The 25381-nt window shown below is 37.2% G+C and overlaps 3 protein-coding genes across 4 annotated transcripts; 2 read left to right on the top strand and 1 right to left on the bottom strand.

Annotated features, from left to right (window-relative positions):
• Positions 1–2541: 2541 nt before the first annotated feature.
• LOC149018188 (purine permease 3-like) lies at positions 2542–4226 on the top strand. Its single transcript, XM_089154301.1, has 2 exons — positions 2542–3513; positions 3674–4226. Exons 1-2 carry the CDS (start codon positions 2737–2739, stop codon positions 4022–4024), a joined length of 1128 nt encoding a protein of 375 aa, XP_089010427.1. The 5' UTR covers positions 2542–2736; the 3' UTR covers positions 4025–4226.
• A 1174-nt stretch (positions 4227–5400) lies between these two features.
• LOC149018187 (Tetratricopeptide repeat (TPR)-like superfamily protein) lies at positions 5401–12858 on the top strand. Of its 2 annotated transcripts, none has more exons than XM_089152505.1 (3): positions 5401–5648; positions 5736–6015; positions 10897–12858. In XM_089152505.1, the coding sequence occupies exons 1-3, from the start codon at positions 5611–5613 to the stop codon at positions 12151–12153; spliced, it is 1575 nt and encodes a 524-aa protein (XP_089008631.1). In that variant the 5' UTR covers positions 5401–5610; the 3' UTR covers positions 12154–12858. The 2 variants fall into 2 exon arrangements, with proteins under 2 accessions (XP_089008631.1, XP_089008632.1); XM_089152506.1 differs by having other exon boundaries at positions 5402–5648; positions 5745–6015.
• A 269-nt stretch (positions 12859–13127) lies between these two features.
• On the bottom strand, positions 13128–23244 carry PUR7 (purin 7). The gene is made up of 12 exons (XM_089152504.1): positions 22806–23244; positions 22542–22643; positions 22166–22295; positions 21493–21585; positions 21328–21416; positions 20618–20698; positions 19502–19591; positions 19299–19388; positions 19005–19055; positions 18866–18912; positions 13861–13918; positions 13128–13794 (listed from the first exon to the last, which is right to left on the bottom strand). The coding sequence occupies exons 1-12, from the start codon at positions 23109–23111 to the stop codon at positions 13735–13737; spliced, it is 1197 nt and encodes a 398-aa protein (XP_089008630.1). The 5' UTR covers positions 23112–23244; the 3' UTR covers positions 13128–13734.
• Positions 23245–25381: the final 2137 nt, after the last annotated feature.

Below are 25381 nucleotides of genomic sequence, written 5' to 3'. Positions count from 1 at the left end.
CTCATTGACATTTCTTTATTTATTTATTTATTTTTCTTCTTTTTTTTCAAAAGGAAAAAAATTATTTTAAAAATAAATTATAATTAAATTTTACTGTGTAACATAAAATTTTGAATAAAAACATAAGTTAGTCAAGGAGGTACCTTAAGGGGCTTGTTTCATATTCTAAAAAACCAGCAAAGATTTGGTTAATGTACAATGGGTCATGAAAATATCGTCACCATAAATTTTAGAATCCGTACCCCTTCAAATTCAGAAAAGAAAAAAAGTTATTGAATGTTGTCCTTGCTAGTAGTGAAGGCTTCGATTCCTAGAGAAGGATAATGGTAGAATGACAGGATCTCCCTGTGGCTCATTGCTGAACTATTTCACTGTCATCCACATTGGAAAACAAGATATCATGTTTTCTACTCTTTGTAGAGCTCCTAACTTGTTTGCATTCTTAATTACAATTGGAATCATCTTCATTTGAGTTAGACTATTTAAAAAACACATTTTCCTCTCAAAATGCAATAGCTAGCTTAGTTGGTTAGTAACTTAGTACATCTTTATGGGTTGAGATCCTCGACGGCGCATTTTGTAGCGGCCATCCAGCGGCCGCTACAGATGAGCGCCGCGTGGACCTCCTGGAAATCGTGGCCACTAAGTCTTTAAGTTTTATATAACCGTATTAATTTCAAATTGAACCAGATTAAAACAATAAAACAACTTATACCTTAAACCGAACCAATCCTCTTGTCTCTACCTCTTTTGAAGAAGTTGCAGAAGAATGCGACGACGACGAGACCGAACAAAGTCATATTTTTTCAATGTTTAGCTATTTTCCTCAACGTATTATATCTTGGTTTTTCCACCAAATAAAGTTTTATTGATATTTCAAAATTATTATTCAAGTTGAAGACATGCACATACATGTTCACTGTGTACTTTTACTAGGTCATATATAAATGAGCAAAGTGCTCCGACACCCCCAAAGCAAAGGCTTTTAAATTCCATAACCTACTCTCTTGTTATCGAAATGCAGATGGTGTTTTCTCTACAATAGGAATGCTTGTCAATAAAGACTTCCAGGTACTAGATACTTCAAGAGATTGGAATAGAGAAATCCAAGTCTTCTCCGCTAGTTGTTTCAGTTGACAAATTGACAAAGACCAAAATCAAGAATTCGAGTCTTTCTGGGGTCAAGGTTTCCCTTATAATATATATGTTAAATTGTATTGGATCGGTCATAACCCGACCCGACCGAGGTAGAAAGGGTAAGGCAGTGAAAATACGCCTATAAATTGTGGACTATTGTAAAACCCTAAACTGAATGAAAACGAAGTAGAGATAATAGAATTACCTTAGCTAAATTTTATAAGTTTGTTCACATCATCGATGCGATTTCACTAATTAATCACCCTTCTCGTATCACCAAGTTGTTGCATCTTGAATCTTCGAGTAGAATCATATTCAAACATGGCCTTTAGTGCTAACATTACTTTTTTCTCTTCTTCTCTCAGGGGTAGGTTATTCCAAGAGAAGCAAGAGATTATGGCCTTTAGTTTTGTTTGGGCAAAGAGGAACGAACCCCATACTCATGACTACAAAGATTAAGAAACAAACAAACTAAAAAAACCATTAAGCTAAGGGATATAGTGATGGATTTGACGTAATACTACACAAGGTAGAGTGATAAATGGTATATTTCTCCTATTCTAGTATTAATTGTTTTCACCTTATGTTTTTTTATCTTTTCTTTTTTGTTTTTTTGTCCTTTTTCGTAAGGCACCTAATGCTTTCTCATATCATATAAATGACCAAATTTCAACACTACTCCAAAATAGATGTTTTTAAATATTGGCATCTTACTTTAATTTTGAAAAGTAAATGGTTCTCTAAGATGTTTAGTGGTACAATCGTAAATATCATTATACCTTTATATATAATGGAATAAAAGATCTCTTCTACTCTTTTTCATTATATTTATATTCTCCAACAACTCTTTATAAATTTTTTTTTTTCAAGAATATTTAGGTAATCTCATTTAATTTAAAAGATAATTTTGGGATTTTAAAATTACTCCGGCACTTCAAAATGGAGGCCTTAAAGCATTGACACTCCCACTTTATATTTGAAAAACACATAAACCCAAAAATTAAATTTTTATTGGATACATTAAACTAAAAACTCTTTAAATCATTGTTTATTTTCTTTTAATTTCAAAAATATTCCTAAAAATATAACAATAATTTAACGGTTTTCAATGATAAATTGGACCAATGTATCCAATAAAAATTTAATTTTTGAGTTTATGTGTTTTTCAAATATAAAGTAGGATGTCATTGTTTTAAAGCCTCCATTTTAAAGTGCTAATGCAATTTACTCAAAAAAAAATTTGTGAATTCACCATGGGATAACATCAACTAAAGGGTAATAGATTGGAATAGTGCACTCAAAGCAAGTATAATTTTGAAGGTGTTTTTGCTTTCCAATAATAAGGTGGGATAAGGTAGGAATTGATGAACAATTTTATCTTCATAAATCATAAGAAGCCAAAAATTGAACTTAAAATTAAAGGAAGTTATCCATGTTACAGACTTTGAGGCTGGTAACCCCAAAAGAGGAAATAGCCAAGACTTCAAGTCAAAAAACTCGGCCAAATAAGACAATTCAAACAGAAGAGAACAACCCACAAGTAAGAAAACCACAAATAATTCCTCCCAGGTAGAGAATCTAATCTCTCTCTCCATTGCCATGGAGATAGAGCCTGGTATGGAGGTTAACCACCAAGAGGTGCTCAAGAAAGAGGATGCAAAGATGAACAAAGCCCATAAAAGAACACTCGTCTTGCTTAACTGTGCCATGTTGGCCACCGGCAACTGTGGCGGACCTCTTCTACTGCGTCTCTACTTCTTGCGCGGTGGCAAACGAATTTGGTTCTCAAGCTGGTTAGAGACTGGTGGTTGGCCCGTCATTCTAATCCCTTTCGCAGCTTCTTACTTTCACCGCCGCCGCCGGAGCAAGGGAAGTGGAGCTTCACCTGATGCCACGAAACTCTTCTTAATGAAACCCTTCGTCTTCATCGCCGGCGCCGTAATCGGAATCCTCACTGGACTAGACGACTACATCTACGCATACGGCGTGTCTCGTTTACCTGTTTCCACTGTTTCCATTATAATCGCAACCCATCTGGCCTTCACTGCATTCTTTGCTTTCCTTCTTGTTAGGCAAAGGTTCACCCCTTATTCTATCAATTCAATCGCGTTGTTAACGGTGGCTGGCGTGGTGCTTGGCCTCCATACTAGCGGCGACCGCCCCGCTCATGAATCCAACAAGCAGTATCTGATTGGTTTCTTCATGACCTTCGCGGCGGCAGCTCTGTATGGGCTTGTTCTGCCAATGGTGGAGCTCACTTACAAGAAAGCCACCCAGACCATTACCTATTCTCTTGTTATCGAGATGCAGATGATCATTTCCATCTTTGCAACTCTTTTCTGTACAATTGGTATGCTCGTCAACAAAGACTTCCAGGTACTCTTTTTCTCTCTCTATAGATCCTAATCTAATTACTCCTTTGTGATATCCCAAGTATACATGTTTTTGATCTACCATATATCGAAGTGACTTTGATCAAGTCTGCAACTTTGTCATTAGCGACTACTTTTGTCCCTAATAATACTTAAAATGCTAGGTTATTCCAAGAGAGGCAAGAGGGTATGAACTTGGGGAAGCTAAGTACTACCTGGTGGTGGCATTTGGTGCAATTTTTTGGCAATTTTTCTTCTTAGGAGCAATTGGGGTCATCTTCTATGGCTCCTCATTGCTTGCGGCTGTCATAATTACCACTGTTCTACCAATTACAGAAGTCCTGGCTGTTTTCTTCTTCCAAGAGTCATTCAAAGCTGAAAAGGGGATATCTCTGGCTCTATCGTTGTGGGGTTTTGCCTCCTATCTCTATGGTGAGCTCAGAGCAAACAAGAAAAGCAATCAAACGCCACAACCTGAAAACCCTGGACGTCATCTTTCATCTACACAAGTGTAACAAATAACTATTTTAGAATTTTACAGCAAGTATTGCTAAATTTTCAAAACTTAATTTTGCAGTCTACAATCTTAATTTTAACTCATATAATGGATCACTTGATCATCAAAGTTATAAAGAACAAAAGGCTTGATGTCGTTCTTTGGCACAGTTACGTATATGAATTCAGATTCTTTCCGTCCCATCTCCCTCTGTCCTCTCTATCCAGATGCGTGGTGGGCAACACCAACGTTTGTACGGGTAAAATTTCTGAAAAGGTGTGATTTTTCTCTATTTGACAGTTGCCATCCTCCCTTTTGGCACATCACCCATCCGCCAGTCGAACAACAAGACGATTGAGAGGTTTGGACTGAGAGGATATTCATTATAATTATGTTTGGCATTGCCTTTTGCAATAAATATCTGGGTAATAAATCACAAACAAAAGAAGGAAGCTCATTGGTCATGTGGTTCATATGTCAACTGAAGATCTTTAAATGTGGGAGGTCCCAAATTTTTTGGCCAAGAAAAGTTTAAATATATTAAATGAAAGAGTTAAGTCAAAAAGATAACAAACTAGAAGAATCCACAATAAATAAAGGTTTTACACCCTCACCAATGTTCAGTTAAAGGTTGGATAGTATTTTAACGGGGGGAGTAAATCAATGCAAACAGTATCCCTAAATATATTATGTAAGAGTTAATCAAAGCATACAAACAAGAGAATCTGCATACAAAGGACAACCCCCCCAAGGGACCACCCAACCCAAAAAAAAAAAAAAAAAAACAATACTATAAATATAACTAAACGAATAACAAAATCTCAAAATATCAATAACTGAATTGAAACTCATCTAATCTAAAGAGGATTGGAGATCTTAGAAAGCAGAAATCAAAGGCAAGCAATTCAAATGGATTTGCAAATCGATAGCTCCTAAAAGAAGAAACAAGAAAAATGTCATTTATAATGGCTTTAAATTCAACTATAGTTACCGAAGAACTATGTCCACATTTGCATTAAGTCGCTACAAAACCGTCATTGTAATCCCATATAATACAACATTTACCTCATTCTTATAAAATACTACCCCATGATTCATTTAAAATAAAGCAAATTCCTTGATAATGATATGACTTGATTTCGGATAAGATTCTCCATGAGGTCCCAAATGCTTAGTGCTATAGAGGATCTAAGCCATATAAGGATAGTTTGTTTGTTTGTTTTTTCCTTTTTTTAATTTTTTATAATAAAGAATTGAATCATCTATTCATCTGAGTCATTTATACCATCTCAATTACAGCCCCGGGGGATAATTTGATAACTATTTAAATATACTACAGAGCTTCAAAAAGCAAAAGGTCTTCAAGCACAATAACTTGTTTTTCAGTTGACAATTTAGGTCAGTTCGTTGCGGTCTGATTTTTAGCCGGTTCTATCAGAACCGGTCCAAAAGTATTAATCTGGTTTGGTCCGTGTTACTTACTGGTAGCCATTTATGCAAATCCCAAGCAAGCCCTTCTGATTTTGAACATTTCACATTAGTCTGCACACACTTTGGCTGAAAGCGAGCGACGGTGGACGGTCGAGAGGTAATAGAACAGCGGCGATGGCTCTTCGTCGGATGCTCTCCGACAGCCTCGGACGGTAAGCTCTCTCTCTCTCTCTCACAATCAATCAATGTGTCTTTCTACTTTGGTCTTACTAACTCGGAGCACCTCTGTAAACCCTCAGAAAATGCAGTCAAAACCTTCTATTTCGGCATCTCTGTATAGAGGAGAAGGGAGTTTGGAGATCGCTCTCTTCGGCCTCCTTGAACAGTGAAGAGCTCGAAGAGTCTCCATCTCATTCGGGGGATCTGAAAAGTTGGATCTTCAAGCTCAGACTCCCCAAGAGAAGCGCTGCAGCTGCGATTGAGAAATGGGTTGCAGAAGGGAATAAAGTCACCCTTTCTGAACTTAGACAGATCTCCAAAGAACTTAGGAAATCTCAACGCTACAAACACGCCCTAGAGGTTAGTAGTATTTTCTGCTGCAAAAACAGTGGCCTTTTTTCTGGTACCCGTTGAATAAAAACTTTGTGGAAAGGGTGGTTTATTATTGACCTATCATCTTTCTTAATCTTCTATCGAAGACAAATATTTGAGAGATGAAAATGAAAGTTGTGTTGCAATTTAATTTTTAACCAGTTAAGTGCGTTGTGTATCTCGTTTATCAGTAATTATTTCTCACTATATAGTCGGGATGCAATTCTTGTCCTAAGTAGTATACATGATAGTTCATAAGACAAATTCAGAATTTGTACCAATGCTTTCATTGGAACGCCCACCTGTAAGAAAAGATGCTTTTAAGGAATATGTTTCACTATACGCTAGCTACAATTTTCAAGTTGTCTATGCTGGTGAAAATTGAAAAAAATGGCTAGAGAATGAAAATGTCAGGAGACTAGTGACCAGACTCACTTGTCAATTTGGTTTCTCTAGAGATCTATCAGCCCCATGGCAAAACCCCATTTATGCTAAAAGAAACAACTAGTGGCTGACCACAATAAAATTCCTGCCCCTTGAATACTTTTACCTTATCGAAGCCTTATTTTATGCAATATTTGCTATGCTAATTTTTGTTCTAAGACCTAACTTTGTTCTTGTTTGACGAAAAGAGGCCTCTAGTCGATGTAAGGTGACTCATTCTAGATGTTCAATGGCGTACCTCCATTGTATGTCCCCACCATGTCCAATTCCTTTGTAAATTTTCTTCCAATGCACAAGCTATTATGAATAAAATCCCACGACACTGCTCTTATGTTCAAATCTAGAATCATCGCTATCCTTCATCATCTTATAATCCATCCTTCAACAGACCAGCTCAGAATGGCGCAAGCTTCTGATATATTGTAGACTGAATAAGGGCCCAAGTTCTCTGGAAGGATAGACTTGTAGTTGTGGCTGTCCCCAGCGCATGAGTCAAGTTTCAACCCAGACAATGTTCATGGTGGCAAATTTAAGCTCTGAAAACCTAGGTACTAGAAGATGCTGCATGGGCATTCATGATCAGATGAAAAATCAAACTATACATGCAAATACTTAGGAGGATAACTGATTAGAAGAGGTCCTGAAATATGACACATAGCAACTGGCTAATCAAATCCTAGACCTATCTTTCAGTGGTCTGACAGCATAATTTTTCCACTGTGTGACTGATAAGCTACCATCTTAATGAACTTTGCCTTATTATGTGTTCATTAACTTTTCTTATTAAGGCTTATCAGTTAAGCTCCCAGAGGTGCTATTCCTTTTACAAGTCTGAAATTTACTGGTTCCAGAAACTGATTTGTGCCCCAAAATTTGTTGAATCCAACTTGCACACTTGCACTTGGCTTACTGAAAAGAGGGAGGGGTAAAGAAAACAATATCGTGTGATCATCAATCTCTGGACAGAGAAAAGAAGGTAGCCTTAACTGGATAGATTTCTTCCTTCCTCATCATTACTAGTGCCAAAGACAATAGCGAGAGTTTGGATCCCATTCTCATATGAGAAAGTACAAGAATGCCTGTGAGTCGTGCTGATAAAATACAAGGATGAATCCCACATTATGGATTCATATGGCGCGCCACAGCTGTTGTTGTAGGAGAATGGGATGCTTACTCATAGCAATACATATCAAGAACCAAATTGGTGGAATCTCTCTGGAGTTACTAAAAAGAGGGTCAGTGAAGAAATCAGCTACTTATTTTTCCCCGAAAGGTTAAAAAGGATCTAGGATTTTCAGGTAGGGGGAGCAAGCAAAGTATCATGCTCTCCTTTCCACTCGGTAAGTGAAGGGTTCCTAACCAGAGTCGCAAGGCAGGATATTGAACCGGAAACACAGGGAATTATGTAACTCGCTGCAGAGTAGCCAATGAGACTCTGGTCAAGGTTGCCTACTTGGGTGCTGAACAAAATATTAATTTTTGCTGCAAATCCAACACTAGATTTGGAAGTTATGTAACTATCACAGAATTAGTAAGTACACCAAACCAGAACTCAGATGGGGTCAAAATCAAGGTTGAACAGACCTCTAGGATGGCTGAACACAAAACACGTGGCTCAGATCTGATGGTCAGATTAGGAATTATTGACTCAGTTTTAAAAGTTAGCAAGTGTGATCAGAATTAATAGCTTACTAGTTACTACATCTAATGAGTGGAAGGGCTCAGCTTCTGGTCAAATGAAAGGTACTTACAGTGAATGAAACTCCCCAGATATCCCAAGTATCTGCTGAACAGTCTCTAAGTACTGAATAGGGGGAAGCAGTTAATTTGTTAGAATTCCAGTAGCTAGCCATAGGTGTAGGAACCCTGAGATTGAGCTTCAGTAAACCTTAGCTGTAGCCAGCAGTATGTTATCCAATAGGATTGAATGTAACTTCAGAAGAAAAGCTCAGACAGGTTAAGAAAAGAGAGAGATCAACGGATTCAGTGGAAGAAGGTAGAAAGAAAGAAAGGGATATCTTGGTCCATTACACTCACACATGTGCAAAACATACATAGAGCTGTCAAAATCAGGGGAGGCTAGGGACTGCCTCCTCCTTTATTAATAAATTGCTTTGTTGCAAAAATTATTAACTTCCTTTTACTAATAGAGAGATTTAGAAAACAGCAACTAAATAAAACTCAAAATAGAAACAGAATAAAACCCAACATTATGTCAATGTGTAAGCAACATAAAATTGAAATTAACTACTTAATCTTGCATTGGACTTCAACTATGATTTTTGGCTTATAGAATTTGCTAATTACATTACAGTTTATAAAAGTAGACCCATAAGGCGGCCATAATCATATTCTCTCTGTTGCTGTGTTGACTAACACTGAAAATAAAATTTATTGAAAAGTTTTGGCAAGTATCTCTTGTCAAATAATTTTTGAAGAGCAATCATGGACTGTGATCCTGGATCAAAAGCCATGTTGTATGACATTGAGACCACCAACAAGACCAGAAGCAATTTCAATTAAAAAGGCCAATTTATGATGATGCAGAAGTAAGTTAGTCTACATCAAGTTCATTTTAGGTAACCTCATCAATTTCATTGATGGAATCGTTATTTTGGTTCCTGAAGATGTTCTCTATGTTTTTTATGCAAACTATATGCTTTTCTCAGCCGTTTTTAGTAGGTTTTTTAATTTTCAATAAACTTAAGTATCAGTGGCACAACTCTTTCAATGGTTTTAGGCCTATTGAATGTTAGTTCCAGCTTCTAGCCCATGAGTTTGGAGGCTTAATTTGATTTTATAAGTGGTCAATTGCTAACTGATTCTGTCCGATTTTGGACTATGGATCCGCTTTTCAATTGAACTTAGAGTTCTGCACTGCTTGACTTTCAGACATCAGTAAAAAAAAAAATTTATACATATTATTGTAGCTAGCTATCAAAACCTGTTTTGAACTGATATAAGCTTGCAGATATCAGAGTGGATGGTTGCCCATCCAGAGTATGAGTTGTTGGACTCTGACTATGCAGTTCGCATTGACTTGATGAACAAAGTTTTTGGTATTGATGCTGCTGAGCGTTACTTCGAAGGACTACCTCTGAACGTGAAAACTGGTGAAACCTATGTGGCACTTCTTCACTCCTATGCCAGTGCAAAACTTACAGAAAGGGCAGAAAAACTTTTTCAAAGAATTAAGGAATCAAAACTTTCCTTGAGTGCCCTTATGTATAATGAGATGATGACATTGTACATGGCAGTTGGCCAGTTGGAAAAGATCCCTACGGTTGTTGAGGAGCTGAAAACACAGGGTGTCCCTCTAGATCTGTTCACTTACAATCTTTGGATTAGTGCATGTGCAGCCTCTCTCGACATTGATGGTGTAAAACGGATTCTGGATGAAATGAGTCATGATTCCAATTTTAATGATGGTTGGGTGACATATAAGAAACTGACCAATATATATGTTACTACAGGTCATCTTGTGAACTCAGAACCGAACTCTTTAGTTGAGGCTGATAAAAGGAGTACTCAGAGAGAACGGATAACCTATGACTTCCTTATCATTCTTTATACTGGTTTGAGAAACAAACTAAAAATTGATGAAATATGGAAATATTTGAGAATGACTTCACAGAAAATGACAACCAGAAATTATATATGTTTTCTTTCATCTTATTTGATGCTTGGGCAGCAAAAAGAAGTAGAAGAAGTTCTTGGAGAATGGAAACAGTCCTCTGCCGCAGATTTTGACATCTCAATATGCCTCAGGCTTTTGGATGCCTTTAGAGAGGCTGAGTTGATGGAAGAATCCAAAGTACTCCATTTGCTTATTGATAAGAACTGCTAAATAGATGAATGTATTGAATCAAACTTGCAGCAAATTGCAAGAAGGGATTAAATATTGTTGAATTTTTATGGTCCAGGTACCGCAGAGAATAGGGATCCAATTCTTTAGTGCCATTTTTGTCCTTATGTCTTATCTTGTTACAGTATGGAACTTATCAGTTCCCATGTAATCTTTTAACTTCACTTGTGTTCTTCTGCTGGTCTGTTATGTTTTTGTACTAGTATTTGTGATGGAATAAATTTGGTTTTCATCTACAGTAATTAAAATTCTTGTCCATTCTAATTCCAGGAGCTGGAGAGGATTAGAAAAACAATTGTTTTATTATTCTTTATGACTCTCAGGTGTCCAATTCTATTTCTGTTACCTTTTCCCATTCTCTCAATGACTTGTTTCTTTTTTGGAATATTGAGAACCAATCTGCACCAATGCTGAACCCTGTTTGGCTAGAACTCTGTGAATGAAACTTCTAAGTTCAGATCAGTATTCATGAGTGGCTTACTGGATGCATTTTGGTGAAGCTATTTGTCATGGTCAGTTCATTCTGTTGGTGTTAAACATGGTCTCTCCTTATTATGCAGATACTGGCATGGATGGAAGCTCAAAAAAGCTTCCGAATGCAAATTTCATCAACTGAGTATGCCATTAGAGTAGAGTTGATAATCAAAGTCTATGGTTTATCCGAGGCTGAAGATTATTTTGAAAAGATCCCTAACAGGAGTGCACAAAGAGCAGCTTATCTCCCAATCCTTCATTCCTATGTAAAAGAAAGAGCCACTGATAAAGCTGAGGATATCATGTTAAAGATTCAAGACTTGGGTTTAACTGTAAACCCTCAGGCATATACTGAAATGATGAAGCTGTATGTGGCTACATGTCAGTTTGAAAAAGTACCAAATGTGATCCAACAGATGAAGCAGAACAAAATTCCACTCAATGTTCTATCTTACAACCTCTGGATGAATTCTTGCAGTGAAATGTCAGGAGTTGCATCAGCAGAGATGGTTTACAAGGAAATGATGAATGACAGAAATGTGCAAGTAGGTTGGAGCACTCACTCTACCTTAGCCAACATATATATAAAATCAGGAGTGGTTGATAAAGCCCTTTTGGCCCTCAGGACTGCAGAACAGAAATTATCATCATGCAACCGTCTTGGTTATTTCTTCCTTATCACACTTTATGCTGCTTTAAACAACAAGGAAGGAGTTCTGAGGCTCTGGGAAGCCAGTAAAGTAGTAGGGGGGGAAATGACTTGTGCCAACTACATGTGCATTATTCTGTGTTTAGTGAAGGTTAATGATATTGAAGAAGCTGAGAGAGTCTTTACAGCATGGGAGTCGGTGTGTGGGAAGTATGACATCAGAGTTTCCAATGTCCTTCTTGGTGCTTACATGAGGAAAGGATGGATGGATAAAGTTGAATCACTGCATCAGCACACTTTGGACAAAGGTGGTTCACCAAATTATAAGACATGGGAGATTCTCATGGAGGGATGGGTGAAAAATCAACAGATGGAGAAAGCCATTGCTGCCATGAAGAAAGGATTTGCCATGTTGAAGCATTGTCATTGGCGTCCATCACCTGCCATCACTGTGTCCATTGCAGGTCACTTTGAGAAAAATGGGAGTCTGGAGGATATGAAGAGGTATGTGAAGGTTCTCCGGAAGTTGGGTCTTGTTAGTTTGCCATTGTATAAGTCATTGCTTAGAGTGCATATTCGTACTGGAAAACCAGCTCCACAAATCCTTCCAATGATGGCAAAAGATGAAATTAAGTTAGATGAGGAGGCGTTTGCACTCATTGAATGTGTCAATAGGATCTCTATCGAAGATTGACCACAGTGGTTTTGGGCATAAGCTGAATGGATCGTACAGACTTCTTTAGATTTTGTGATGTGAGAGTTACAGTAGTGGGAGAACTGAGGATGAGTTAAGTTACTAATGCCAGAAGAATGAAGGCAAAAGTTTTTGAGTCCTCAAGATGAAAAGATAACATATTGGAACTTAATTGAAGACTCAAAATTTTGGATATGCTCAAAAGTAAAGGTTGGATGGGGAGATATCTGAGCAAACCTTGCAATGTGTCTTACCAGAAGGTATGATTGCTTTATGAACCTTATGCTTAAATGCATCAGGGACAAGAGCAGTCTTGGTTACATTGGGTTTTCTACAGCGGCATAGGTGATAAAGAATTCAGCGCATTTGTAAGGGTCCTGCACCACATATGCTCTTGTCCACTGGTCATAAACCATGTATGTGACCACAGTAATGGATCCTATAAGAAAGGAAGGAGGAGATCAGGGTTAAAAGAGAAATTCCAATTGGTGGAAAAGAGTTTTACAGAGCAACTCAGCTGGCAAGATGAAACGTTTATCATTATGGATGTATAAATTGGAAGCCTCTGCAGGTGAGCAACTCAGAGTAACGATGTTTAGAAGATGGATCATAACTGAGTGATTGTAATGGCAGATAAATTCTATCAACCATTAGAGGTGGGAAAACAACAGCTTTCGGTATAGTCTAAATTGGGTTATGACACTGGTGAATATGCTCTGCTCTGCTCTCTGCTCTCTGCTCTCTGCTCTCTGCTCTCTGCTCTCTGCTCTCTGCTCTCTCTCTCTCTCTCTCTCTCATGATTTTCTTAGGTGGTGGCTTGATATTCTAGCATAGTAGCATCCTAGGCATGAAGAACCACAACGGTCCATGCCAAAATTGATGGTCAAATCCTGATGCGAAAAAAAGCTCAAGATCTCTTATTCTTATTAATTGTTACCTAAAAAATGATAAAATCATCTTCTCAAAAGTCAGAACCCTCTGGAAAAATCCGAATCCATCCTGTGGTAACACAATCAGGAAATATATATGATGATAAAGTCCATTTTCTATTGTTCCATTTTGTTGGCCATCATGGCTCATCCATTGAGGTACATTTCACACTAAAGTATGGCTCCTAGAACAACTTCTGTTGATTCCAAGTGAAAAGACTGTAAAAAGTACCAAGGTAAAGCTAACAGCCTGCACTTCCAATTTAGCCCCGACTGGAGAGTGCAAGTAAAAGAAATGAGAGAATAATACTTAAATTTTTTATACAATCAAATATAAACCCCAAGAGGAGCCATTTAGAATTACTAATCCTCAGGCTTGCTTCTCCGAAGATCCTGCTCTTCCCTGTCCACATTGACTACTGTTCCTAAAGCTGAGACTTCCAAAAAAAAGTACGGCATGTTGATGAAACAAAAATGAAGTTCCCCCCTACTTGAAAGTGTCGATGGTTGATTGCTTATTTCACCAATCCAGAATCACAGAAAACACCTGAATGATGAGAAAAATTAGCTCTAGTAATTCCAGATTGGAGATTAAGCATCTGAGGAGCTCAGCATCAAAATCTGGTGGAACTGTTTATGGCTCGCACGTTCATCACTTTAATGACGACAGTGCTAGTGATACATTCCGAGATATCCGATCATGTATTGGCTCCTGCACAGAGGATCCCAAATGAGTTATACGACATTAAGAAATATTGGTATCAGAGTGTCGAACTACCTCTTCTTGTGGCGGTTCAAATTTTGAGTTTGTGATTGTCTCATACAGCATTATATATCTGCCATAAGCAAAAAAAAAAAGTTACCACCACCACCACCAACAACAACAAAAAACCTCAGCCTTTTCCAAACCTAATGGATGGGAAGACTGAAAGGAGGAAAACGACAGAAGAAAAATGAAAAACAAATACAAAAACTGTAGATGAGAGTAAGATGAATTAGTCACGTTCTAGTAGGTGAGCAATTCTGCTATATGGATCCTTGCTTTCTAATAAGTTCTATCCATGATAATACCTGGTGCAAGACTACTATGAATGCTCTTCCTGGGTTCTCCTATGCTGATTTAAGCCTGCCAATAGCTCTTTTACCTCCTTCCACAAGCATATTTCTCCTCCTCATTGGTGCATCCCTCAGGCCTCTGTTGAATACTACCATACCATCTTAAACAAGTCTCTTAGGTCTTGTCATTATTGATTAAGGCAACTCCTAGAAGTCCCAAGGCCACTCTAGTATGTTCATTATGTACTTTATCCCTCCTAGTTTTCTACACATCCATATTAACATTCTCATCTCTGCCGCACATAACTTTCCAATATGACTTGACTCAACAGCCCATCACTTTGAGCTGCAGCTGGTTGTACAACAGTCCTACAGAAGTTTCCTTCAACCTCCGAAGGCATGCCAATCATGCAGCACTCCAGGATCAGTCCCCAACCCCCCACAAAAAAAAAAAATTCATCCGTCCCACTTTAATTCTCTGTAAAATTCCAGAATGTCATTCTATATTTTACCTTCTTTACTTATGAAGGACCCCAAACATCTAAAGTAGTTCACACCTATACAAACAAATATGTAAAACATACATTGGATTTACAAAGATAAATTTATATCAGCAACTCAGAGAAGGGTTAAAAAATAAAAATGAAAGATAAATAAATGAATAAAAAACAACAACAGTAACACTAAAAGCCAGCACCCTCATAAGGATCAGTAATTCTGGCTCAAGAGTGCATGTTGAGTTACTTCTAGCCACCCACTTCCAAGTTGTAAACAGAATAACCAAAACTCTCAAAATTATGTGTTCATGGCAATTATCTATTTAGTATTAACAAACTTTGTACCACACAAGTACACAACACAGTATATATGCACACATTTTTTTTTACCACTAAATATGTTTTTGTAGGTTATAGGGTGTACAAGGTAATTTTACAATAATCTACAACTGACAACAAGCCTTGTCCCAACTAAATGGGGGTCGGCTACATAGATTCTTGCCTTCCAATCAGCTATGTTCAAGGTCATGCTAAATACAAGGCCTAAGCCATGCATATTCTTTCTCACCACTTCTCTTGAAGTCTGCCCCTGCTCTTCTAATTTTACAAAAATCTATTCTTTAATTTTGTTCCCCACTTCCCTTTCCTCTCCTCAGCAGAATCACTGACACTCTCTTTCTTCTTTGCTTTGCAGTATATCCCCATTAATGATCTATAGAAACAGATAAATGGAGGATGAGTTTAGGCATCATCTTCATCCTTAAGTGCCTTCCATCGTCCAGAGATATCATTTCCCTCTATCAACTAATGAATTGTTTAAGTGACAGTGATAGGAACCCTGAATCAAACACGAAAACCAACAAGATTCTATTACTGGAATAACAAAGGAACAAACACAACAAAAGATAACACTAGTTTTAATGGTGCCAGTCACCCCCTACACCCCACGGTGCCCTCACCCAAAGGCTGCTAATAAACCCTACCCAAATAACCCATAAACTTTCTTCACACCTTCCCCCTATTTATAACCAAACTCCTCCTTTCTCCTCCATGTGGCAGACTTGCAGGTTCAATTTTGTCCAAAAGAGATAGGTCCTATATGACAGAAAGTAAAATGTAATCTAACATCCTGTAATCTGAAAATGAATCCATTTGATTAGCATAACATTTAAATACTTCTAATATCCAGCACTGTAATCTTTGTTCCATCTGGCAAGACCACCCCCCGATAAGCCAAATTGAAGGGCTTCCTTTCAATTATCAACCAGAACCAGCAGGTTACATTTAATTTTGTTCATGTCAGTGTCACATCAGCAGTGTCACAGTGCATCTTTTACCTTCTTGGGAATAGTCCTAGAAGATTTTGCTCAGAGCCACATGCAAAGTTTGATTGCAGTTGAGTTACCAATTTTGCAGCGCTCTGTAGTTACATAATTATTAGTTTTTCGTTTGCATTCTTGGCTGATTTATAGAACCTGGTCTCTAAATTCAGTTTGACTTCTAATTCAGCTAGTTTCTATTTTTATTGAAACCTTGCCTAAGCTATTAATGTCCTCCACCATCAATTGCTGGCGTAATTGAAACAGATATTGAGAATAAATCTTTGCCTTACTTGTGCCATGTTACCTCGACCACTTGAAGGTCCATCAGAGGCTGCTGTTGCTTTAATCCACTTGAAGGGCCATCTGAGCTAGTCATCACCTCCAATGACCTTTGTTGATCCATGTTAAGTCCCACCACATGGCTGATTAGGCATGCAGAACCTAGTTTCTGATTTGAGAACAGCTGCCATATATCTGGATTGCACCACCAGAACTTAGAGAAACTTTCAGTGCTTATCTGCAGCCTATTATCATTCATTTCAAATTTGAACAAGTTCCACACTGGTTTGGCAGAATCTTAACCTTTTAATTTCTAGACTCGTTTCTGATTTGATTTGGTGCATGAATTTTCTTCTAATTACAGTGGAGCATGAACAACATACTGGGGACTTTTTTCTCTTCAGTTTCATCCTTACACTAAATAGTATTCCAGAGAACTTACTTCCCCCTTGAAAATATTGATAAACATAACCTCATCCACTGATAAACAAGGAATTGAGAAAGAAACACACACACACACACACAGAGAAAGAGAGAGAGAGCAAGGCCATTGACATTAGAGAGATTGAACTCATAAGAAAAGTGGTGTAAGTGATGTGGCCAAGAACTAAGAAAAGAGGGTACAAGATCTGTTTCAACCCATATAAGCATGGGGAAAAAGGACTGTCCAGGGGTTCTAGTCATAAGCATTGAAAGATAAAAAGGTAAGAATCAAGGTGTTTGTCTGCTACAGGTTAGGGTCATCCTGTTAATTTGAGTAGCATTCAAGATATTGAATGTGGAATGTACTTCATTTGTTTTAGATCTATAAGCAACAAGAAGATGAGGAAAACCACACCCATGATTTTGTGAAATGACTATAGACAAGAAGTACGAGCAGAAAAGCCACCAAGAAAAAGGGGACAACCACAGACAGAGAAACCAAAAAAGAGGGAAACGAAAAGGAAAAAACGAGAGCAGGAGAACGGAGCCCCCCCCCAAAAAAAAAAAAAGGACAAGAAGACAGGAGAACAAGGAAAAGAAAAAAAAGACAGAAAAAACACAACCGAATAACGAAAACACAAGCACCGACCACGAGGGCCACCAACAACAAGCAGAAGGAGCCCAGAAAAAAAAGAGAAACGACCAAGACGCAAAAGAAAGCAGAAAAAAGAAACCACACACGGAGGAAACCCACGCAAGACATGAAACAAAGAAAACGAACCGGGACGGGAGAAACGACCACGAAAACAACAAAAAGAAAACAGAAGAAAACAACCCAACCACCAGTTAGAAACAGAAAACCCAAAACAAAGCAGGCAGTAACCGCAGCCGCGACGGGCCACACAACCCCAGAATCAGGATTTCTGATTATTTTTTTACCCATTACCCCTTTCTCCACCGATTTCAGATAAGATCTCTCTTAGCTTCTTACACCCAATTGCAGATTTCTTACATCTCTTTAATCCTGCGTTGCTAAAGAAGACAGTTTTCTGCCATTGGTTTCTGCTCATATCTATTTTGAGTTTGATGCTAGTTACGGTAAGGTTCATGGTTTTACAAGCTCTTAAATTTTAGTCAATTTCAGGTCTCCTACCTGCATTCAGCTTCTTCAATTCTTGATTTCCTGAAACTGAACTTGAAAATTCAGATTCTGAATATAGTTTACAGCATGCTTAATTGTTATGATCGATCATTCAATTCCTCTATTGATTCTGCATCTGAATCAGGGTATTCAGATACCTTCTCAAAGTAGGATTTCACCACATCTCAAAATCTGACCTTCAGATCTGCATCAAATTTACAGCTTTGTTCAATTTGAGAGGCCATCCCTGCCTGAATGCAGTGACTGAGATTATTTATGGGCTTTCTTCCCACGCAGTTTCAAGTCAAACAGTTATGCTCACTTCAATATTCTTGAGATGCAACATGCATGTGATGCATTGTCAAACTACTTAAGATCCAGCTATTACTTACAAGAAACCAAATTGAAGAACACAAATGCTGGCTCAAATTCTGGGAATATCAGTAGAATGACAACCTAGAAATACTGAATTCCAGAACTAAAAATAAGACAGGACACAGTGACCAGGAAATGGGAAGAGCTGAAAGAGAAGATTGACAAGTAAATTGCAACATTTATTAGCAATAAAACCAGAATGGATACAGCCTTTAATTGAGTAATATAAGAACAATGGAACTACATAAATGATAAATCCAAACTTAATTAGTGCCAACTGTGTGTCTTCTTCTTCTTCATTCACTGTCTAACTAGATTGAACAGGTATGTGAATGATATTTTCTTCACTGATCATCCTTCACAAATAGGCATTAGACTAGGGTATCTTAGGAAGAAGAAAGGTATAACAAAGAAACTAAGAGGGTTTAATACCTTTATATAACAGTATAGAATATAATTGTACTTTATATTTAACTTTTTAGTATTTCCTATAAAAGTTCATATTTTTTCCTTTACTAGTAAAAACTATTAAGAAACAAAAACCGGATATATATATAGAGATATATATAAGGACATCAAATGCCAATAATAGGGAAGATAGAAATAAATAACATTCTCAGGGTGTCCATAATTCATTTTCTCCAAATATGGCCTAAACTGGATGGGATAAATAAGAGAAAAATGACATACCGCCTTGCAAGTTCGCAAACAAGTTCTTCAGGGGCATCAGGAAGGACCTATACATTTCAGCCCAACAAGATAAGATTTCATGTATGGCATCACATGCAAAATTCAAGGAAGCATATCCCAAACAAATTGTGTAATTTACCTCATCTTCATAGGGATTGCAATGTTCTTTAAACCACAACCTTAAGAATTCCTAGAAACAGAACAATGTTCTGAATGTCAGGAACCATTGCTAGCCCATTGAGGACATATCACCAAGAAAACAAATTACAGATATACAAAGGAAACAATATACCAAAATTTCATGTAATGGCAACCATCATGACAATCATATGCAATCATCAACTCATCAATAATGCAAAGTTTTATAAGTATTCCCAAACAACATACAGAAGGATCAGTAAAAACTGTGATTATAGAAAAGACAAATCAGTACCTTGTCAATATTTTGTGGTTCAAGTCCATTTTGAAAGCGCTCCTCATATGATTGTGCAATCCAATATCTGCTTGAATCAGGTGTATGCACCTAAAAAGAATTTTAAATAGATAAATAATTACAAGAAAATATTTAATTTTCTAACGTCGATTATTTATCACAAGAACAAACACCATGACACTTCTGAGAAAATGATGGCTCACCTCATCAATTAAAAGAATTGTACCATCATGTGCCTTTCCAAATTCATACTTTGTGTCTACCAATATCAGGCCATGTTCCATTGCAACATGCTATATTTAAAAAAGAAAGAAACAACTCCAAATTTGATTAGACTTATATAAATGCCATTTTCCAACATAAAATGAATTTGGGGGTTTTAACGCTGTCTTGACAATGCTACTGAATCAAAGCTGGCAAGTAGAAGAAACAACACATGGAATATTCCTTCCAACAGCATCCAGATTTAAATCAGACAAACCATGGATACTAGCGTAAGGGGGCGGAAACCCCCCCCCCACCCCCCCGCGTGTGGGGGGCCTTTTCTCCCACCCCCCCCCCCCCCGACTCTAATCTAGAATGACAACCAAAGGAAGGCATACCAGAGGAGGGGGGGGGGGGGGGGGGGGGGGGGTGGTTGGGGGGGGGGGGGAAAGAGAAGGAAAAGAAAGAGAAGGTCATGCAATCATAAGAATGATTAGTATCAACACCTCAGCCCATGCACTACACATTCGAGACATGAATACATGCACATTCCCAATCACATGCTAGAGACCAACAACAACTCAGCCTTATCCCAACTAAATGGGTCAGCTACATGGATCCTTTTAGAATTAAGTAGAGAAAACTAAGATACGCTCAAATGGAAATGAAAATAAGAGGACTAAAGAATAAACAAGAAGAAATGAGATAAGAAAAGTATGAAAATGGGCATTGACAGTAGGAAGAAAAGGGAAAGTCTAAGAAATCAGGAAATCTGACCTACATGCCAGAGGCCAATGCCTCAAATATTCATTGACAACAATAGATGGTCAGTATGAAAATAGATCATGGGGAAGCGATAGAACTTCATACTAAAGGGCTCTATCTCTGTACAAGGACTGTGATTGACCTGGAGAACAGATAGGAAGAAAGAGAACCTCACCCATACACATATTACTGAGGGACAGCAATAGGAAGATTCTTTTCTTCTTTATTATGGGGTTGGGATTTAAATGTGTACATGGAATTGATGCTCAATTGATTTTTCTGGTTCTTCATTAACAGAGTCACAAAGATTCATACTGCAACATAAATGTTAGAATAGTAAGGGAAAATACCTGTCCATATTCAAATAAGCTTAACGCTTTCCTACTTGCTTCATCATATTCAGCTTGGGTCATGAGACCTAGTTCAACTATCTGAACATAAGAAAGGCATTAAGTTTAAACCAACTTAGCCACCCACATTAGATGAAACCAACACAATCTAATCTCTCAATCACATACCATAGAAAAATTATAATCTCGACAAAGCCAGTACAACCACAAGAAGCAGAAAAAAAATTCAACCTTTCTCACTGTCATAAATCTCTTAGATATTTTATAATTTAGCGTATATGTAACCATCAAAACCATTAACAAAAGCGTAAATGATTATTATTCTCTTTTTTTCTCTCTTTTGAGTCTTTGTTTATTGGCTGTGAGAGCGTGGGGGGAAGGTGGGGTAGTTCATGACAGAGAGGAGCACAAAGAAACATCATATCATGTTATTTCCATTTTCAACCCATAAATGTGAATTAGATGTAACAAAGCAACGAGGCCTAAAATCAAATCATAAAAACAAGAAGTTTATATTGAAGCTAAATGAAAAATGATGCTCCTTCAATATAAATCTTCACAGAGATTGGCTCAATCAATCATCAAGAAAGGACCAATGGAGGATGGCAAATATATTACAAGTCGAAGGTTATTATGACTTCCAGTCCTATAATTCAATTCAAACAACATATGATACAAAACACTTTTAGTGAGAAAATGATGTAACAAACCTCACTGGGAGTTACAGGAACATCATGAGAAGAAGCCTTAGTAGTTGGTGTGAGTATAGTTGCAGGTAGCTTTTGGTTTTTCACCATCCCTGAGACATTAAAAATCCACATGAGCGATAGATGGGTAAAACAAAAGATGGACAATCCCAAGTCCCAGAAACGCACCATCAGGGAGTACATTGCCACAATATTCTCTGACGCCCTTTTTGTATACAGTCCATAATGATGTGTCAGTGCTTCCAGTTACATAACCTCTAACTACACAATAGTATTATTGATTAGATGAATAAGGAATACATTAACATTACAAACACTTAAGAAAAAGTAGCAGCAGATGACGTTGATGCAAATTTCACTTATGCATCAAAAAGATTTGCATTGAGTTTCACAAATCTGCAGCCAAAATCCACCTGTATTGCTCAGAAGCACGCATCAGATCGTTTGGTCTAACAAAATGGATATATTTTCTCTTTGTTTCAGTACTTTCAGTCTGTCCCATACGAGAGTTTAGGTAACGATGTCGTTGGAGGTCCCAAAAAGACAACTAAATTTTAGTCTCTAAACTTGTACATTTTGTATAAAATCAAGGTAGGTAAAATGATAGTTTATTTCCTAGAATCAAATATCAACATTAGCTTATCAATGGAAAACAATGCACAACCAATTAAAAATAATTGAATGAAAAAATGTGACTATGTTTCAGCCTACATTGACATCCCTTTGCTGCTTATATATCTATACTGTACAAACTCTTGAAGGGAAGTACCTCTCTTTCTTCCTAACACTTACCACAATCTACTACTACTGAAACCAGGACCTTACTCCAACAGTAACTCACCCACAAACTCAACCGGAAAGACTGAGCATTTCTTTGCAATTGTAACATTTCTATCAGGAGCAGATATCACCGCATTTGGAGTGATGTGCTGAGTCCTGCCAAACCACCACAAACTCGTCTGATTGAGAATCTGCAAGTCATACCAGGGGGAGTTAACAACCCGGTTATCACAAAATCAAATCAAACACATTAACAGGAAGTAAAGGATTTAGATACCAAAACCCATTGCCCGTCATAATACAGAAACAATCTTTATCAGAGCTTTTCAATCTAAGTTACAATATGGCATTTTCCTTTTAAAATTGGCTCATTAAAGTGGCATACTAAAAATGTCTATACAAAAACCAGTGATGAGACCATAAAATTAATAGCATACCTCGCCTTTAAAGGGAATAGAAGCAAGAACCCTGTCAAAAGCACTCTGGCGATCGGTAGTGACCAAAACAAGATAATCCCCAGCATCATAAATATCCCTCACCTGGAAAATCCAGCCCAGATAATCAAAATTCTCTCAAGAAGATTAAAAGAAAAGGAAAGGTATTAGCTTTTCCCGATTCTTCAAGGAATTGAGGGTTGGCAGAGGAAGAAGGCTTTCACAATAGCTGTTGTAAGAGAAAACGGTAGTAGATAAAAGAAATACCTTGCCTCTGGTCTTGGATGTTAGACCAGGAACGGTTTTATGAAGATGTGTTTCGGCCAGACAGTTTGGCAAGGCTGTCCGAATGGCGTTAACCACCTCCTCCTGATAGTCATCTCTGGTGAGGATTTCGAGAGACGGTCGCGATTGGCATGACAATGTTTCAAGTTGAATAGAAGGGTATTTCCTACCCAGTCTTGTAGACACAGAAGAAGAACGATAAGAAGAGAGCCCAGGGGAGACTGGCAAGAGTGAAGTTCTCTTCTGGAAGGTTTTTGGGGAGTTTACGCAGAAAATTGACTGAGACATCTTTCCTCTCCCTCCGTCCCTGTTCTCGAAACTGCAAAGCTTTATGGTGTTCGTGTCTCTAACGCTACTTTGAGTTGCCTTGGTGCATCACCCAATGCTAAAATACCAATAGCAGCTCTATGCAGTTTTAAACCGAAAGAAAGGCAAAATTTGGTAAGAAAGTGATCGATGGTGGAGAAGCATTGTCGTCTTAATTTACAAAAATACAACATATTTTCAAAACAGTAAAAACTGCAGAGACATAGACTGACGATTTATACCATGAATGGGGAGAATAATTTAAATCCATTTAAAATTAAAAAATTAAAAAAAGGTTGATTATCACGAAGAACTAATTTGATTATATAAAAAAAATCTACAATGAAATTTATTTATCTTATTAGGAAAATTATAAAAATATATAAAAAAAAATAGAAAAGATCTCCAAACCGTCTTCATTGACCTAAAAAAACGTTTAGGTTGACGTTTCTAGAGCATGGTAGTAGAAAAAATAAGTGTTGCAAGTAAACATGTGGATATAATCCAAGTTATATACAATGGTTTAATGACAAATATAAGAATTGGCGAGGGGATAAGGTGATGAAATTTTTATTCTTGTAAGACTACATCAAGAATTAGGTTTAAGTCTACATATATTTGCACTTATAATAGATGATTTAACCAAAAAACATTTAAGATGCGGTTCTATGGTGCACATTTTTTGCTAACGATATTGTTTTAATAAATAAGACATAAGTAGGGATAAATACCAAGTTAGAATCATGGGGAGTAACTTTGAAAACAAAAGGTTTTAAACCAAGTAAAATGAAGATGGGGTGGGAAAAAAGGGGTGGGAAGAATTCTTGAAAAAAAACAAAATTTTATTACTTTTCTTTTAAATCCAAAAAGTGTATATTGTTTGGTTGTTTGGAGTGGAAAAGTCACAAACTTGTCTAGTGAGATGGCAACGCAACTTTTCCACGCCAAATATTTTCAAAACCCCACAAAATATTTGGAACTTTATGAAAAAGTGAAATGTGAAACTTACAATTAACACTTTTTCACACTTTTCTTTCATTTCATTTCCTTCTTCTTCAGTCCACCATGGGATTCACATGTTTTTTTTTTTTCTTTTTTTTTTCTCACCCCTTTTTTCCCACCCCACCTTTACAAACAAATGTTGCAGAATTCGATCTCCCCAAGTCGAACGGTTTTAGACCGGTGTAGTCGAGTTTCGTCTTTGACGAACAAGTTAATTCAGACGAACAAATGAAGCAAGCTCAATCTCTCAATGTATTCAATAACTCAATAATGCTTACCTCATAATGATGAATATTTGGGTATGAAATAATGCAAAAAAAATATATAATTTTGATAAGTAGGTTACTTACCTTGATGAGTAAGTTTTATGTATTTATAAATAAACATGGCTGTTGTACAAAATTCGTTTACAATATTCAAATTTAAAAACTTGAATAAAAAATCAAATTCAAACCATAACAGATTCGTTATGGTATTTTATCCCCTCAAAAAGCTTGTAATGTTAAGCCCTTAGTAAACACATCTGCAATTTGATCATCTGACCAAACAAAGTACACTTTATGATGTTATTCTGAACCAAACAAAATGATAGTCCACGTTGTTGTTGGTATTGTTGTTGCTATAGAGAAGATTGCGGTTATTGTTGTTGTAGCCAGTGGTGCTGTGGTTTTGGTTGCATAATCGGTTGTGGTTGTGGCTGCATAATCGGTTGTGGCTGCATAATCGGTTGTGGTTGTGGCTATATATTAGGTTGTGGTTGTGGCTGCAAAGTATGTAGTGGTTGTGGCTGCATTGTTTGTTGTGGTTGTGGCTGCTACATAGTCTATTGCATAAACCAATTGTATTCTGTTGTGGTTGTGGTTATTATAGTATTGTAAAGCTTAAACTAGAAGAAGAATTAAAATTGCATAAATGAAAAGAATAATTAAACCAGGTGGCTCATACTGGTTTTGTGATTAATTACTATGTAGAACTTGAGAATTGGGCTCAGACTGCGGCTGACATGGATAACCTTGATTTATAATGATCTGAGGCTGCATTACAGGTGGTTGGATCTGTTGTTGTGGGGAAGCATGCCTACTGTTGAGGTTGCATTATGGTTCCACGAGAAAACTACTGCCATTGAAAAGTTTGAAAGGGAAGAAAAAAAAATCTCAAAACCTTAGATCTAATACCATGAAAGAATATAAAGAAAAACTCTAATTTTGATAAGTATGTTGCTTACCTTGATAGGTAAGTTTTATGTATTT

This window comes from Hakea prostrata, chromosome 4 (assembly GCF_041222555.1).
Source record: "Hakea prostrata isolate BN-2017 chromosome 4, UWA_Hpros_2, whole genome shotgun sequence".
NCBI lineage: Eukaryota > Viridiplantae > Streptophyta > Magnoliopsida > Proteales > Proteaceae > Hakea > Hakea prostrata.
This window is presented reverse-complemented; position numbering and strand designations above follow the sequence as displayed.

What these genes read in the sequence shown, in the direction of transcription:
- LOC149018188 (XM_089154301.1), top strand. Translation starts at nt 2,737, where the DNA reads ATGGAGATAGAGCCTGGTATGGAGGTTAACCACCAAGAGGTGCTCAAG. An exon ending in TCGTCAACAAAGACTTCCAG is followed by an intron (nt 3,514 to 3,673) that starts GTACTCTTTTTC and finishes TTAAAATGCTAG; the next exon opens with GTTATTCCAAGAGAGGCAAG.
- LOC149018187 (XM_089152505.1), top strand. Translation starts at nt 5,611, where the DNA reads ATGGCTCTTCGTCGGATGCTCTCCGACAGCCTCGGACG. An exon ending in CTCTCCGACAGCCTCGGACG is followed by an intron (nt 5,649 to 5,735) that starts GTAAGCTCTCTC and finishes GTAAACCCTCAG; the next exon opens with AAAATGCAGTCAAAACCTTC. An exon ending in GCTACAAACACGCCCTAGAG is followed by an intron (nt 6,016 to 10,896) that starts GTTAGTAGTATT and finishes CTTATTATGCAG; the next exon opens with ATACTGGCATGGATGGAAGC.
- PUR7 (XM_089152504.1), bottom strand. Translation starts at nt 23,111, where the DNA reads ATGTCTCAGTCAATTTTCTGCGTAAACTCCCCAAAAACCTTCCAGAAG. An exon ending in TTCCTGTAACTCCCAGTGAG is followed by an intron (nt 20,699 to 21,327) that starts GTTTGTTACATC and finishes TCTTATGTTCAG; the next exon opens with ATAGTTGAACTAGGTCTCAT. An exon ending in AACCACAAAATATTGACAAG is followed by an intron (nt 19,056 to 19,298) that starts GTACTGATTTGT and finishes TTCTGTTTCTAG; the next exon opens with GAATTCTTAAGGTTGTGGTT.